This window comes from Ranitomeya variabilis, chromosome 4 (genome assembly GCF_051348905.1).
Source record: "Ranitomeya variabilis isolate aRanVar5 chromosome 4, aRanVar5.hap1, whole genome shotgun sequence".
In the NCBI taxonomy this organism is placed as follows: Eukaryota; Metazoa; Chordata; class Amphibia; order Anura; family Dendrobatidae; genus Ranitomeya; species Ranitomeya variabilis.
Genome location: NC_135235.1, coordinates 415,485,141 through 415,503,062, shown reverse-complemented (window position 1 = coordinate 415,503,062; position 17,922 = coordinate 415,485,141). Strand labels below are relative to the sequence as shown.

The window sequence follows — 17,922 nt, the reverse complement described above, 5'->3', positions numbered from 1 at the left end:
GGCCCAGGTGACAGATGGAATATTATGTCTGATGTCAGAAAGGAGCTAATAAAAAAAGAACCTATACATGTTTGGTATCTACGAACTTCCTATGACCTGGAGAATCATAATGGCAGGTCCGTAGTTTATCATTTAGTGAACATGGTAAAATAGCAAAACAAAAAACAATTGTGGAATTGCATTTTTTTTTTGCCATTTCACCACACTTTGAATTTGTTTCCCGTTTTCTAGTACACTATATGGCAAAACCAATGGTGTCGTGCAAAAGTACATCTCGCCCCGCAAAAATCAAGCCCTCACATGGCCATATTGACGGAAAAATAAAATAGTTATGGCTCTGGGGAGCAAAAAACGGAAACTCAAAAACCCAAGATGGTGAAGGAGTTAAAAACACATCTGTTTAGACAAGCCTATCACCTCAACCCACAAACCTTCCTCTCCCCTGTTCCCTCCTAAATGTTAATCATAATCTTCTCCTGTCTATTCATCCATCTCCGCATCCTCCGTGCACCCAATAGCACACGGTAACTGCACTCACACAGACCCTGGCTGATGACGGATCTTCCCTTATCTATAATAATGATGGCTGGATCATATATAACAGCACGTTGTACCTGTGGTGTCCCCTTATTTCCTTACAGACTGTAAGCTTGTGAGCAGGGCCCTCACTCCTCCTGTACTGATGAAATGTGTTCCATTAGATTGTTTTTATAATCTCTATATGTCCTTACTTAATTGTAAAGTGTGTATATATGATGATGGTGGAGTATGTAGGTGGCCCGCGCTCTCCTTTACTACAGTGACAGCCTGTACTTACCTACTGATGGGAGTTGGTGGTGGTCCTCCATTAGGACATCTTTATATTGATCACACTTGTTCACCTCTGCAGTCAGCAGCTGAATGATCTTGTTGGTGAGGTCCAGGATCTTCTGGTCACTGTATCTCTCTGGTATCAGTGGGTGAGGTGGAGGCTCCATGCTGGGGGTCTGCGTCTTGCTCCATCCTTTTGAAGTCACACCCTCTGCAGATGTCTTCTTGACTACTGTGTAATCCTGTACATATGGGGAGACACTGCTAAATATCACATTATATATCTCCTCACCTCTCCTGAGTGCTCTCAGTACAGAGGAAAGATATGTAAGGTGACATAATTCCAATAATCCCTCACCTCTCCGGTCAGCAGGTAAATAATCTCCAGAGTGAGGTTTAATATCATCCTAGTCTTCTCCCTGTCGCCTCCTTCCATCTTCATAGATTCAGCAATGATTCATCTTCACCTCACAACCTGAAGGAAATAGACATCAGAGCTTGTGAGCGGCACTGGAAATTGAAGTTACATTAAAGCGAATCTGCAACTAGGATTTTGCCGTGTAGTAAAAGAGCAGCATAATGTAGGGAGAGAGACCCTGATTCAATCACTTACTGAGTTGCTTAGTGTAATTTTTATATAATCAGTGTTTTGTCAGCAGATTATTACTACTAGTTGCCATGTGCCATTTAGTCCTCATGCATTGTGTAAACCCACCCCTACCACAGATTAGCTGCTTTCTGCCTATGCACAGTGTACACAGAAAGCTGTCAATCAGTATCGTGGGTGGGGTTAAACAGAGCTCAGCATTCAGATAAATGCTAGATCTGCAGCAGATAATACACAGATTTTATCAAAACTGCAGAAAGCAAAACAGTAAGTGACACATCGCTGGAATCAGGGTCTCTGTTCTTACATCATGCTGTTCTTAGATTACATAGCAAAAATCTGCAGATGAAAAAACCCAAGCCAAAAGGCGCTTTCACCTGAAGATACTGAGGATCCAGAAATCTAACTAAAAATGTTTTATTAATGAAAAGCATCCAACACAGGATTGCTAGAGAATGTAATAAGGTCAAAGGATTATAAAAACACAACGCATTTCGGCGATCCAGCCTTCATCAGGTGCATGTCTGGTATGAGCCATAAAACCTATTTATACCTTTCACTAGTATTGGAATGGGGTGGACTGATTGATAGATTTACTAATTAATAAATTTCACTTCCCCCATAACCCCCCAGAATACCTGCCAATGGGTGGAAATAAACTGCCTTACACAAGCTACAACAATAATGCTGTGAGGGGTCTTCAATCACCATCCGAACAGCGATTGTACATAATATATTTAACACCAGCAAAAAGTGTGAATTGTAAAGCCATAAAAATGGATACATCTTCCTATATACTTTTCAACATATCTTCTTGTTTCTGTTGATCATTTTTCCATTTGTTGTAGCTTTTATTTTTTTCTTTCTGTTTTTTTTTTCTTTCTTTGGCCTGGACAATATTTATTTCGGATCTTCATCATTAATTGGTTCCCCCTATTACATGCGGTTACAAAACTGCACCTCCACCATGTTATATCGTTGGATCCATTTGTTTGTTCGGACGACCCATTTTTGTTTGCATTAAGACAATTTCCCTGTTGAAGTTGGAGATTCTTTTTAAAGGCCATCTGAACGAGTGCTTTCTGGTACCTTTTTTCTGTGAACTTATTTCTAAGTATTTTTGACTGATTGAAATATTCAAATGTGGAGGTGGAGTTTTTTTTTCTTTTTTATGAGTCTGAACTCACTAGGAGGTATATTCATTTTCCATTTGTTGTAGTGTGCACTATAATAGTCAAAGTAATCATTGACGCCTACGGGTTTGAAATGTGTTCTGTTCTGAATCAATTGATCTGAATATAATTCAAGATCCAGGAAGACCATATTATCCTTGGAAATGTAAGCTGTAAAAGATAAACCCCATGTGTTAGTTGTTCCATAAAACAGGATGCCTCAGCCTCTGTGTCACACCAGATGATAAATAAGTCGTCGATATAACAACGATAATACTTGATGTGCCTGACATGAGCACTAGACATGACTTGCGACAGGGATGCATATATGAAGTAGAGTTTTTAACTCTTTTTTAATAATACAGAAAAGCTTTGATCAGCATTTTATTTTCAAGCGTTTTTATTAGAAGAGGCCTATAGAGAAAAAATGCACCAAAACTGCAGAGTTCAGCAGCGTCTTTAGACCACATGGGGCACAGTTTTCATGGAATCACATCCACTTTGTTGGACATTTAGGCCATGTTCACATGTAGCGTAAATGCTGAGTATTTTCTGCTGCTTAGTTGGCACCAAAATTCTGCTGTGTTTGTCCAAAGTGGATGTGATTTCATGAAAACTGCGCTCCCTATTGTCTAAAGACTCCGCTGATCTGTTTTGGCGCTGTATTTTATCTATTGTCTTCTATGTGGAGCCTAAAAAAACTGCATGTAAAAAACAGGAGTAACTTTTTAAGGGCTGTCCCACACGTCCAGATAATTCCGGTACCGGAATAAATCGGTACCGGAGTTATCCGTGTCCGTGTGCCTGGGAACTCACGGAGGCCATACATGCGGCACACGTGTGCCGCCCGTATGGCGAGTGGGTACCACACGGAGCGTGTGGTACCCACTCTGCATGGTGCAGAAGCTGCGATTCATATCTTCCCTGTAGCAACGTTTGCTGTAGAGAAAATATGAAGAATAGTGTTTAAAATAAAGATCTATGTGTCCGCCGCCCCCCCACCCCCTGTGCGCCCCCCCGCTGGTCAGAAAATACTTACCCGCTCCCTCGCTGCTTCCTGGTCTGGCCGCGGCTTCTCCTGCATGCGGTCACGTGGGGCCGATCATTTACAGTCATGAATATGTGGCTCCACCTCCCATAGGGGCGGAGCCGACTATTCATGATTGTAAATGATCGGCCCCACGTGACCGCATACAGTAGGAGGCGCGGCCAGACCAGGAAGGAGCGAGTAAGTATTTTCTGACCAGCGGGGGGGCGCACAGGGGGTGGGGGGGCGGCGGACACATGGATCTTTATTTTTAACACTATTCTTCATATTTTCTCTATAGCAAACGCTGCTACAGGGAAGATATGAATCGCGGCTTCAGCACCATGTGGGGGGGACAGCGCTTACTGTAGCGCTGTCTCCTGCACGCACACGGACCCCAGACGGAGAATGTCCGTGTGAGGTCCGTGTTTTACGCGGACCCATTGACTCTATTGGGTCCGTGTAAAACGTGCGCTCCCACGAACACTGACATGTCTCCGTGTTTGGCACACGGAGACACGGTCCGCAAAAAATCAATGACATCTGCACAGATGCATTGATTTTTATGGGTCTACGTGTGTCAGTGTCTCCGGTACGTGAGGAAACTGTCACCTCACGTACCGGAATCACTGACGTGTGAAACCGGCCTTAAGTGCAGAATCAAAACTTTTCTGTGCTATAAAAAAACACATTAAAAAGGTGGCTTTACATCTGCACCAAACACGCATCAAATAAGGGGGAGAAGATTGTTATTGTGTGGGTCCTGCAGAAAACAAAAAAAAAAACTGCATTTCTGCAACGTGTGAACACGACCTTACAGACACAAACAAGCAGATGTTGTATAGTGAAGCTAGTAGTGATGAGCGAATGTGCAGGGATAACGTGTTATTCAGGGCATGCTCGAGAGTTATCAGAGTATCTTGGGCGTGCTTGACTAATATGCTCGAGTCCCTGTGGCTGCATGTTTCGCAATCGTTAGGCTGTGTGCACATGGTGCATTTTTGGTGCATTTTCTTTCACTCAGAATTGCCCCAAAACGCTAGCGAATCCTTATGCCAGCAAAGTCAATGAGAATCCTGAAGTGCTGTGCAGATGATCAGTAATTTTTCTTTCAGGATTTGTGCTGCTTTTAAATCCACAGCATGTCAATTCTTTGTACGTTTTTCGCCACGTTTTTCACCCATTGACTTAAAAAGAGTCAGTCAAATGCGCAGTAAAAATGCAGGTATAAAAAGGTTTGAAGATTTGCGGTGTTTTTGCTCCTATATCAGGTGTTTCCCGCACAAGAAACACTTGGCGGCTATCATCAGTGGTAATATCGCTACTGACAGTCAGAGCACTGTGGGGTCAACCAGCCAGTAAAGGCTAAGCAAACAGCTGTGAGCTGATATTAATAGACTGGGGACCTTTGGCTATTGTCTCCTTCCCAGAACATTAACATCAGCCCTCAGCTTTCCCTCTGCTGGATAAGAAAATTACATGGGAGTCCAAGCAATATTTTCATAAATGAAAAAAAATGTCCGCGTGGGATATGAACTTAAATAACACTATATGCATCACCACCGCCAGGTATCGCGGTGCACGCTGAGTTCTGCCAGTTGCCGTTTGGTTACAGCCCATATAGGTTCATTCTGTGAATACTCCCTACATAGGCTGGTGACAACATGAGACATCATTTTAACCCTTATATTAATGTACAACCTGGATGAGTATATTGGGTTAATTTCAGTCTGCCCCGTGTATCACATAAGTGTATCATAGAAGTGTAATGCTCAGAATTAATTCCAGAATGATGTATACTGATTGTACCCTGCCATCTGATATCATTGCACTCTAATCAGCATGTATATTTATCTATTCTCCCTGCAGGTATGTCATCCAGCGTTTCCACACTGAACTTTCCTACCTCAGCCTGTAGCAAAACTTGGTACACTACGGTTCAAAAGTTTAGTGTCACCCAGACAATTTTGTGTTTTCGATGAAAACTCATTCTTTTATTATTCAAATCAGTTGCCAAATGAATTGAAAATCTAGTCCAGACATTGACAAGGTGCGAAAAAATTTTTTTTATTTGAAATAATAATTTTCTCCTTCAAACTCTGCTTTCGTCAAAGAATGCTCCCTTTGCAGCAATTACAGCATTGCTGATCTTTGGCATTCTAGCAGTTAATTTGCTGAGGTAATCTGGAGAAATGTCACCCCATGTTTCCAGAAGTCCCTCCCACAAGTTGGCTTGGCTTGATGGGCACTTTTTGTGTACCATACGGTCAAGCGGCTCCCACAACAGCTCAATGGGGTTGAGATCTGGTGACTGCGCTGGCCACTCCATTATAGATAGAATACCAGCTGCCTGCTTCTTCCCTAAATAGTTCTTACATAATTTGGAGGTGTGCTTTGGGTCATTGTCCTGTTGTAGGATGAAATTGGCTCCAATCAAGCGCTGTCCACAGGGTATGGCATGGTGTTACAAAATGGAGTGATAGCCTTCCTTATTCAAAATCCTTTTTACCTTGTACAAATCTCCCACTTTACCAGCACCAAAGCAACCCCAGACCATCACAATACCTCCACCATGCTTGACAGATGGCGTCAGGCACTCTTCCAGCATCTTTTCAGTTGTTCTGCGTCTCACAAAGGTTCTTCTGTGTGATCCAAACACTTCAAACTTGGATTCGTCTGTCCATAACACTTTTTTCCAATCTTCCTCTGTGCAATGTCTGTGTTCTTTTGGCCATATTAATCTTTTCTTTTTATTAGCCAGTCTCGGATATGGCTTTTTCTTTGCCACTCTGCCCTGAATGCCAGCATCCCGGAGTCGCCTCTTCACTGTAGACGTTGACACTCATGTTTTGTGTGTACTATTTAATGAAGCTGCCAGTTGAGGACCTGTGAGGCATCGATTTCTCAAACTACAGACTCTAATGTACTTGTCTTGTTGCTCAGTTGTGCAGCGGGGCCTCCCACTTCTCTTCCTACTCTGGTTAGAGCCTGTTGGTGCTCTCCTCTGAAGGGAGTAGTACACCACGTTGTAGGAAATCTTCAGTTTCTTGCCAACTTCTCGCATGGAATAGCCTTTATTTCTAAGAATAAGAATAGACTGTCGAATTTCACATGAAAGTTATTTTTTTCTAGCCATTTTGAGAGTTTAATGGAACAAATGTAATGCTCCAGATTCTCAACTAGCTCAAAGGAAGGTCAGGTTTATAGGTTCGCTAATCAGCCAAACTGTTTTCAGCTGTGCTAACATACTTGCACAAGGGTTTTCAAGGGTATCCTAACCATCCATTAGCCTTCTTACACAGCAAACACAAAGTACCATAAGAACACTGGAGTGATGGTTGTTGGAAATGGGCCTCTATACACCTATGTAGATATTGCTTTACAAGCCAGACGTTTGCAGCTAAAATAGTCATTTACCACATTAACAATGTATAGAGTGTATTTCTGAATCATTTATTGTTAGCTTCATTGGAAAAAACTGTGCTTTTCTTTAAAAAATAAGGACGTTTCTAAGTGACCCTAATTTTGAACGGTAGTGTATGTCATCCAGCTTTCCACATTGATCTTTCCTACCTCAGTCTGTAGCAAATCTTGGTATGTCATCCAGCTTTCCACACTGATCTTTCCTACCTCAGCCGGTAGCAAAACTTGGTATGTCATCCAGCTTTTCCACACTGAACTTTCCTACCTCAGCCTGTAGCAAAACTTGGTATGTCATCCAGCTTTTCCACACTGAACTTTCTTACCTCAGCCTGTAGCAGATCTTGGTATGTCATCCATCTTTCCACACTGAACTTTCCTACCTCACACTGTAGCAAAACGTAGTATGTCATCCAGCTTTCCACATTGATCTTTCCTACAACAGCCTGTAGCAAAACTTGGTATGCTTTTCAACTGACCCCTGCAATACCCCCAATGTTATTTATGACCTTGTTTATTCTGCCTTGATCATATACATATGGTCCATTCTTATATATCTGACCAAGATGAGCACAGACCACGCCTCTCTGCTTCACACCTGAATTAACTTTGTTGCACATATATTGTATAGCATAAGGCTGCCGTCACACTAGCAGTATTTGGTCAGTATTTTACATCAATATTTGTAAGCCAAAACCAGGATGGGTGATAAATGCAGAAGTGGTGCATATGTTTCTATTATATTTTTTCTCTAATTGTTCCACTCCTGGTTTTGGCTTACAAATACTGATGTAAAATACTGACCAAATACTGCTAGTGTGACAGCAGCCTAAGTCTGCCAAGACATCAGTCTGCCCCATGTATCATAGAAGTGTGGTGCTCAGAATTAATTCCAGAATTGAACCAGAAGGGAACTGAAGGTAACTGGATATAGTCACTGTAAACAATGTTTCTGTTTGTTTCCACTCTCACCCCATATAATCCTTCAATTTCTATTAACCCCCTAATCCCTACACCTAGTAAAGAACTGGTCATCTCTTCTTCAATCCTCCCCATCCATCTCACCTCCTCCTCTAAACTGTTTCTCAATATACAGTCCTCTGTCTCCAAACACAGACAGCCACATCATGCTCTCTCCTGCTCCCACCTGCTAACACTTTCTCTGCTCCTCCTCACTGCTAGTGATATTGCTCCAAATCCTGGTCCTCCTCACCACATCTCCACAGTAAGTTCTACCTCCCATTCATGCTCTATCACAAATTTCTGTAACCTCTCTAACCTTATACCCATTCGCCTAGCCTCTGCTTCCCCAGTCCCACTAATAGGAGCACTATGGAACGCTCGCTCTGTCTACAACAAACTTTCCGACATCCATGATCTTTTCATTACTCACAAACTTTCCTTCCTCGCCATCACCGAAACCTGGCTCACTCCCTCTGATACAGCCTCTCCTGCTGCACTCTCGTATGGTGGACTCCACCTTTCCCACACCCCCCGCCCCAGCAGCAAGCATGGTGGAGGAGTTGGTTTTCTCCTGTCAGATAACTGCTCCTTCATCCCAATCCCACTGCCACCCTCTGTTACCCTCCCTTCCTTTGAGGTGCATTCGGTGAGCATCTATTCCCCCTCCAACCTCCAACTGGCTGTCATTTACCGCCCCCCACCACCTTCTTTGACCATTTCACCATCTGGCTACTTCATTTCCTTTCCACGGACATCCCCACTATCATCATGGGCGACTTCAACATCGATATTGATACTTCCCTCTCAGCTGTCACTAAACTTCTATCTCTCACTTCCTCCATCGGCCTTGCTCATTGGTCTTCTGCAGCCACTCACTAAGATGGCCACACATTGGACCTCATCTTCACCCGCCTCTGCTCCCTATCTAACCTCTCTAACTCGCCTCTACCTCTTTCTGACCACAACCTACTTACTTTCTCTTCCCTCTCCACTCCTTGTCCACAATCCCCACTCCACAAACTTGCACACCCTTGCAGAAATCTTAAACACCTCGATCTACACTCACTCTCTGAATCCCTCCTCCCTCTTACAGACATAAGTTCCCTACACATTGCGGATGCTGCTGCTTTATATAACACTGCAATAGCTGTAGCTCTGGAATCTGTTGCCCCTCGCACACATACCAAAGCTCGCAAAATCAACAGACAGCCCTGGCACACCAGCCTGACCAGAGAACTGAGATGGGTTGCTGAGCGGAGATGGAAAAGATCATATTCCAACGAGCTATTCACTGCATTCAAACAGTCACAGTCCCTCACTACTTTCAAGGCCACACTCGCTGCAGCAAAACAAACCTATTTCTCATCTCTCATATCCTCCCTGTCTCACAACCCTAAACAGTTATTCACCTTCAATTCTCTCCTCTGTCCCCCAGCACCCCCTCCCTCTCCACTCATCTCGGCCGAAGAGTTTGCCTCATTTTTCAAGCAGATTGATAACATCAGAGACAGTTTTGGTCGACAACCCCCAGAGCCCTTCCTCCTAACTGCCCAGCCCTCCTCCTCCAAAACCAACTTCTCCACCATTACAGAAGATCGACTCTCCACTCTACTCTCAAGATCACATCTCACCACCTGTGCACTTGACCCGATCCCATCCCACTTCATCCTAAACCTCGCCACAGTCTTCATCCCAACCCTAACCCATCTCTTCAACCTATCACTGACAACTGGTGTTTTCCCCTCAAGCTTTAAACATGCTTCAATCACACCTATCCTCAAAAAGCCCTCTCTTGACTCATCCTCTGCATCTAGCTATCGCCCCATATCACTTCTCCCCTTTGCCTCAAAAATACTGGAACAACACGTCCATCTTGAACTGTCCTCCCACCTCTCTTCCTGCTCCCTCATAGACCGCTTTCAATCTGGCTTCCAGCCACATCACTCCACTGAAACTGCCCTAACTAAGGTCACCAATGACCTATTAACTGCCAAAGCCAAGCGACACTACTCTGTCCTCCTCCTCCTAGACCTGTCTTCTGCCTTTGACACAGTGGACTATTCCCTACTATTACAGACCCTCTCATCTCTTGGCATCACTGACTTGGCCCTATCTTGGATTTTGTCATACCTAAGAGACCGGACATTCAGCGTCTCCCACTCGCACACCACCTCCTCACCTCGCCCCCTATCTGTCGGAGTCCCGCAAGGTTCAGTCCTAGGGCCTCTGCTCTTCTCCATCTATACCTTTGGCCTTGGACAGCTCATAGAGTCCCATGGCTTTCAGTATCATCTCTATGCTGACGACACACAGATCTACATCTCTGGACCAGATATCACCACCCTACTAACCAGAATGTCTGTCTGCTATTTCATCATTCTTCTCCGCTAGATTTCTAAAATTTAATATGGACCAAACAGAATTCATCATCTTTCCTCCATCTCACTTGACTCCCCCAACAGACCTATCCATTAAAATAAATGGCTGCCCACTCTCCCCAGTTCCACAAGCTCGCTACCTCGAGGTAATCCTTGACACTGATCTCTCCGTCAAACCGCATATCCAAGCCCTTTCCTCTTCCTGCCAACTTCAACTCAAAAATATTTCCCGGATCCATACATTCCTAAACCAAGAATCTGCAAAAATCCGAGTCCATGCCCTCATCATCTCCCGCCTTGACTACCGCAACCTCCTGCTCTGTGGCCTCCCCTCAAACACTCTCACACCCCTCCAGTCTATTCTAAACCCTGCTGCCTGACTAATCCATCTGTCCCCCTGCTATATTCCCCAGCCTCTCCCCTCTGTCAATCCCTGCACTGGCTCCCCATTACCCAAGGACTCCAGTTCAAAACCCTAACCATGACATACAAAGCCATCCACAACCTGTCTCCTCCATACATCTGTGACCTCGTCTCCCGGTACTTACCTGCACGCAACCTCTGATCCTCACAAGATCTTCTTCTATACTCCCCTCTTATCTCCTCTTCCCACAATCGCATACAAGATTTCTCCCGCACATCCCCCCTACTCTGGAACTCTCTACCACAACATATCAGACTTTCGCCTACAGTGGAAACCTTCAAAAATAACCTAAAGACCTACCTCTTCCGACAAGCCTACAACCTGCTGTAACCACCGATAGACCAAACTGCTGCACAATCAGCTTTAGGCTGGGTTCACATTGCGTTATGGCGGTACGTTAAACGGACTACGTTACACCGCAGCATAACGCGGTGTAACGTAGTCCGTTAACGCCGCCATTGAATGCAATGTCGGACGCATCGCTAGCGCACGCCCACAATGGGCGTGCGCTAGGCGATGTGCTGTCATTGAGTGACGGACCCGAGACGCGGGCTGCAGCGTTTCCGGGTCCGTCACTGCTAGTGCAGATGGAGCAAGCATATGCTCCATCTGCGCTAGCGCTGTGCCAAAGTCGGCACTTGCGTTAGCGCAGTCCGTTAGCGTATGCGTTGAACAGACTGCACTAACGCAATGTGAACCTAGCCTTACCCTCGCCTACTGTATTCTTACCCATCCCTTCTAGATTGTGAGCCCTCACGGGCAGGTTGCTCTTTCCTCCTGTACCAGTCGTGACTTGTATTGATTAAGATTATTGTACTTGTTTTTTTATTATGTATACCAATCCTCACATGTAAAGCGCCATGGAGTAAATGGCGCTATAATAATAATAATTTAAATAATTAAAAAATTGTGTTTTATTTCAAATAGTGTTTTATTCTCAGTATGTGTTTATTTTACTAAACCTGTAAGTCTGTAAATAAGGAGTTATGAGGGTTTCCTGGCTGACACCTCCTCATTACTATACCCCTAATCCCATTACCAGACTGCACCAGGGCATCGGGAAGAGCCTGGGATAAGGGACAGAATGGTGCTTCAAATATGAAATGCCATTTCTAGGGCAGCTGAGGGCTGGTATTTTTAGCCTAGGATGGGACAATTAATCATGAAAAAAGGGGTTGAACAAATTACATCACAAAACTTTTTTTTTTTTATCTGTTTTCAAATATCTTTATTCAGCTCCAAAAAGCATTCATTGCTGTACAAAGACGCATAAAAACGTGCATTTTTTCATTGCGCTTTTGCGGCCAACAAATTCCTAGATATGCAGAAGTTTCTGCAATCAAATACTTAACATGTGCACATAGCCTTAGACAGCCACAACACACGTGGGGATTGCCTAACAGGCACAAAACATCCAGCCACGGGGACTTGAACATATTATCTGAGCACGTTCGCTCATCACTAGAAGCTACATAAAGATAAGAAAGTTCTGGTGGCTCCGACTGTGAATGAAGGAACAACAAATAATCCACAGGTCCCAGCTAGAGATGAGCAGGACGCACAGATGACGTCCCACCGGCTCTGGGTGATCAAAACCCGCACCGGGGACACCGGAAGGTTACAGATCCACGGCCTCCCGTCCTGCCGCCAGGTACCACTGACCTGGGAAACCATCCGCTCATCTCTAGTCCCAACTGTCCCAGATTTGGGTCTACACCCTGCAGTCTCAGACGTCTGCTGAATATCCCTCACTACCAGCGCCCCTCTACCACCCTCTATCCCTTACTACCAGCGCCCCTCTACCACCCTCTACCCCTTACTACCAGCGCCCCTCTACCACCCTCTACCCCTTACTACCAGCGCCCCTCTACCACCCTCTACCCCTTACTACCAGCCTGGGGAGAAAGAAATGGCAAATGGATGTGGACGGGGGTCAAAATTCCCTACGTGCACCGCATTATCGGTCCTTCTCTCTGCTCAAAAGTTGGGAGGTATGGATTTATCAGACAGCCATTAATAACCTCACTAATAGCAGCCACAGTGTGTACTCCAGCCTGTGATTTCCATCATTCCACCACTATTTCTTCATTGTGTTGCAATTTGAACATTGAGGAGTGTAACACCTGAGCTCAGACACTTCTGCCCCTGTGCCCAGCCTGGGAGAAGGCTGGAGCCATATATACACACATGTAATCGCATCGGCCGCTGCCCAGCTCTCCGTCCCCCTCTTACCTGAAAAACGTCAAGCAAATCTCCGACATCTGTTTTACTTCTGGCAAATGAATATTGTTAGGACAAGGACCTTTCAGTGAGCAGCAGGACCCTGGATGATGTCATGACCATGTGATCAGTCACATGTATAGGAGGAGTCAGGCTGCGGTTGGTCCTAGAATGTTGTGCTACATTCAGTGATCCCGGCTGCCTGTGCTCGGTCATTTGTGTCTACATTAGAGTTGATTTTTTTTATGTCACCAGACAGAGTGTCCACTGTACACAACTCAGTGCTGAGGTGACCTGAGGGAGGACCTCACAGGAACCACTGACAGTGCAGACCAAGTGGCCTTTTTAAACGCTTAGGAAGCCTTTGCAGGTGTTTTTTGTTAATTATTCTAATTTACTGAGATAATGACTTTTGAGTTTTCATTGGCTGTAAGCCATAATCATCAACATCAACATTAACAGAAATAAACACTTGAAATAGATCATTCTGTCTGTAATGACTCTATATAATATGAGTTTCACTTTTTGTATTGAGGAACTTAAATAAATTAACTTTTTGATGATATTCTAATTTTGTGAGAAGCACCTGTATATTTCTTCTGAATCTTGGATATGGAATATATGTAGATAATAGTGGAATAAGCACATATCCCATATAAACAGGTATATTATATTCCCTCAGCTTTATAGGTGGGGAATGAACATGAAATATATGTAGAGAATAGAGGAATGAACACATATCCCATATAAACAGGTGTATAATATATTCCCTGTGCCTGATAGGTGGGAATGAAGATGAAATATATGTAGAGAATAGAGGAATGAACACATATCCCATATAAACAGGTATATTATATTCCCTGTGCCTGATAGGTGGGGAATGAACATGAAATATATGTAGAGAATAGAGGAATGAACACATATCCCATATAAACAGGTGTATATTATATTCCCTGATCCTGATAGGTGGGGAATGAACATGAAATATATGTAGAGAATAGAGGAATGAACACATATCCCATATAAACAGGTGTATAATATATTCCCTGTGCCTGATAGGTGGGAATGAAGATGAAATATATGTAGAGAATAGAGGAATGAACACATATCCCATATAAACAGGTGTATATTATATTCCCTGTGCTTGATAGGTGGGGAATGAACATGGAATATATGTAGAGAATAGAGGAATGAACACATATCCCATATAAACAGGTGTATATTATATTCCCTGTGCTTTATAGGTGGGGAATGAACATGGAATATATTTAGATAATAGGAGAATGAACACATATCCCATATAAACAGGTGTATATTATATTCCCTGTGCTTGATAGGTGGGGAATGAACATGGAATATATGTAGATAATAGGAGAATGAACACATATCCCATATAAACAGGTGTATATTATATTCCCTGTGCTTGATAGGTGGGGAATGAACATGGAATATATGTAGATAATAGGAGAATGAACACATATCCCATATAAACAGGTGTATATTATATTCCCTGTGCTTTATAGGTGGGGAATGAACATGGAATATATTTAGAGAATAGAGGAATGAACACATATCCCATATAAACAGGTGTATATTATATTCCCTGTGCTTTATAGGTGGGGAATGAACATGGAATATATGTAGAGAATAGAGGAATGAACACATATCCCATTTAAACAGGTGTATATTATATTCCCTGAGCTTGGTAGGTGGGGAATGAACATGGAATATATGTAGATAATAGGAGAATGAACACATATCCCATATAAACAGGTTTATATTATATTCCCTGAGCTTGATAGGTGGGGAATGAACATGGAATATATGTACATATAGGGGCAGACACTGACAGCTTGGGGCCCCTGTGCAAGAAATGTGTCTGGGCGCCCCTCCTTTTATGGCGACAAAGCTATATATATATACAGTGCCTTGTGAATGTATTCGGCTCCCTGGAACTTTTCATCCTTTTCCCACATATCATGCTACAAACATAAAGATACCAAATGTAAATTTTTGGTGAAGAATCAACAACAAATGGAACACAATTGTGAAGTTGAACGAAATTTATTGGTTATTTTACATTTTTGTGGAAATTAAAAAACTGAAAAGTGGGGCGTGCAATATTATTCGGCCACTTTACTTTCAGTGCAGCAAACTCACTCCAGAAGTTCATTGTGGATCTCTAAATGATCCAATGTTGTCCTAAATGCCTAATGATGATAAATATAATCTACCTGTGTGTAATCAAGTCTCTGTATAAATGCACCTTCTCTGTGATAGTCTCAGGGTTCTGTTTGAAGCACAGAGAGCATCATGAAGACCAAGGAACACAACAGGCAGGTCCGTGATACTGTTGTGGAGAAGTTTAAAGCCGGATTTGGATACAAAATGATTTCCAAAACTTTAAACATCCCAAGGAGCACTGTGCAAGTGTGATCATATTGAAATGGAAGGAGTATCATACCACTGCAAATCTGCCAAGACCCGGCCGTCCCTCTAAACTTTCATCTCAATCAAGGAGAAGACTGACCAGAGATGCAGCCAAGAGGCCCATGATCACGCTGAATGAACTGCAGAGATCTACAGCTGAGGTGGGACAGTCTGTTGTCCATAGGACAATAATCAGTCGAACACTGCACAAATCTGGTCTTTATGGATGAGTGGCAAGATGAAAGCCATTTCTCACAGATATCCATAAATGGTGTCATTTAAAGTTTGCAACAAGACACCTGGGAGACACATCAAACATGTGGAAGAAGGTGCTCTGGTCATATGAAACCAAAATCAAACTTTTTGGCAACTGCCAAACGATATGTTTGGCGTAAAGGCAACACAGCTGATCACCCTGAACACACCATCCCCATTGTCAATCATGGTGGTGGCAGCATCATGGTTTGGGCCTGCTTTTCTTCAGCAGGGACAGGGAAGATGGTTAAATTGATGGGAAGATGGATGGAGCCAAATACAAGACCATTCTTGAAGAAAACCTGTTGGAGTCTGCAAAAGACCTGAGACTGGGACGGAGATTTGTCTTCCAACTAGACAATGATCCCAAACATAAAGCAAAATCTACAATGGAATGGTTCACAAATAAACGTATCCAGGTGTTAGAATGGCCAAGTCAAAGTCCAGACCTCAATCCAATAGAGAATCTGTGGAAAGAGCTGAAAACTGCTGTTCACAAAAGATCTCCATCAAACCTCACTGAGCTCGAACTGTTTGCCAAGGAAGAATGGGCAAGAATTTCAGCCTCTCGATGTACAAAACTGATACATACCCCAAGCGACTTGCACCTGTAATCGCAGCAAAAGGTAGCGCAACACAGTATTAAGCTAAAGGGGCCGAATAATATTGCACACCCCACTTTTCAGTTTTTGAATTTTCACAAAAATTTAAAATAACCAATAAATTTCTTTCAACTTCACAATTGAGTTCCACTTGTTGATTCTTCACCAAAAATTTACATTTGGTATCTGTATGTGTAAAGCATGATAAGTTGGAAAAGGTTGAAAAGTTCAAGGGGGCCGAATACTTTCGCAAGGCACTGTATATATATATATATATATATATATATATATATATATATATATATATATAGCCACACACACATACATGTATATATACATTACATAGTCTCCATTATTATGTATATTGCCATCCCTTATTATACAGTGCCCTCTCTTTATGCACAGTGCTGTCCCTTACATATTGGATTATATAAAGCCCATTTTTTTATTACATACCATCCTGTCTTGTTAGCTATATAATGCAATGATGGCTGATGGACCATGGGAAAGCTTCTTTTCTAATAGAGGAGCTGATGGACTGGTCGTCTAGTTTCCGGCTCCTCCATCAGCAGCCATTTTATATCTAAAAAAGAGAGGGGATTATGTAATAAAAGAGGGCACTGTGAATAACAAAATTAACAAGAAAACACTATGTAAGAGACAGTAGTGTACATAACAGCAGAGGAAGCTATATAATAAGGGATGGCACCATATATAACTAGAGAGGATGGTATGTAATAAGGGACGCTGTTATACATAGTAAAAGAGGAAACTATGTAACTAAGGATGGTGTTATACAGAATTAGTGAGTACACTATATACTAAGGGACTGTGTTACACATAATATGTACGTACACTCTATACTAAGGAACTGTGTTGGACATAATAAGCAATAATGTCTTCCTCCACCTCCCCCTGTTCCTAAGTCCATTATAAGTCCCCCTTCCTCCTATCCCAATCCCCCACATCCCTCATTGTCCTCCTCCCCCCACATCCCATTATTGCCCTTTCCCGCACCCCAATAATTGCCCTCTCCACCTCCTCCGCCATTGCCTTTTGTAACGAACGAAAATGAAGGCAAAGATGTAGAAATTCACATTCGTATTTATTGAGGTTAAATGTGGAACCACTAGACCACGGTCTGGGGGGCTCCGAAGGGGGCGTTACTGCGTGAGCTCCAGACACCCGTAGTAAGTCCCCTCGAACAGGGATGGAAAGAAATGCCTGGAGGACACGGGTGCTACCTTCAGTTAGACACCGTACTCGTGGCGGCTGTCCCAGCGGAACAGATGGACCACAGGGTTAGCAGATGCTGCAGAGCTGACCGGAAGATACCGGGTGTTCGAGTAGAAGCTGATACCGGGAGTACTGGCGTAGTCCGGAAGAGTGGTAGGCAGACTGGCGGGACTAGACGGGTCCAGCGTAGATAGTGCGGATGCAGTCCAGAATAACTGAGTAACAGGTAGCAGAGGATCTGTGGAGACACAGTGTAAGCGGAGTACTTGGCAGATACTTCAGAAACAGAAGCGCATGTAAACAGGAACCGGAAGTTAGCAACAGTGGATACTTGTTGCTCCGGCGCCCTCCCTATGGTGGAGGGACTAGAAATAGTAG

The 17,922-nt window shown here is 43.4% G+C and overlaps 1 protein-coding gene across 2 annotated transcripts in view; it reads right to left on the bottom strand.

The window, feature by feature from the left end:
• Nucleotides 1–16,891, bottom strand: part of LOC143765039 (uncharacterized) — a 54,656-nt gene extending 37,765 nt beyond the window's left edge. The window contains exons 1-3 of one of the 2 annotated variants that reach the window (XM_077251294.1): nucleotides 16,765–16,891; nucleotides 1,169–1,285; nucleotides 818–1,052 (exon numbers count right to left, since the gene is read on the bottom strand). In XM_077251294.1, the coding sequence (XP_077107409.1) occupies nucleotides 818–1,052; nucleotides 1,169–1,252 (319 nt within the window). In that variant the 5' untranslated portion in view covers nucleotides 1,253–1,285; nucleotides 16,765–16,891. Of the gene's footprint in view, nucleotides 1–817; nucleotides 1,053–1,168; nucleotides 1,286–13,033; nucleotides 13,342–16,764 lie in introns of those variants that run through there. The other variant, XM_077251293.1, reaches the window with a different exon arrangement.
• Nucleotides 16,892–17,922: the final 1,031 nt, after the last annotated feature.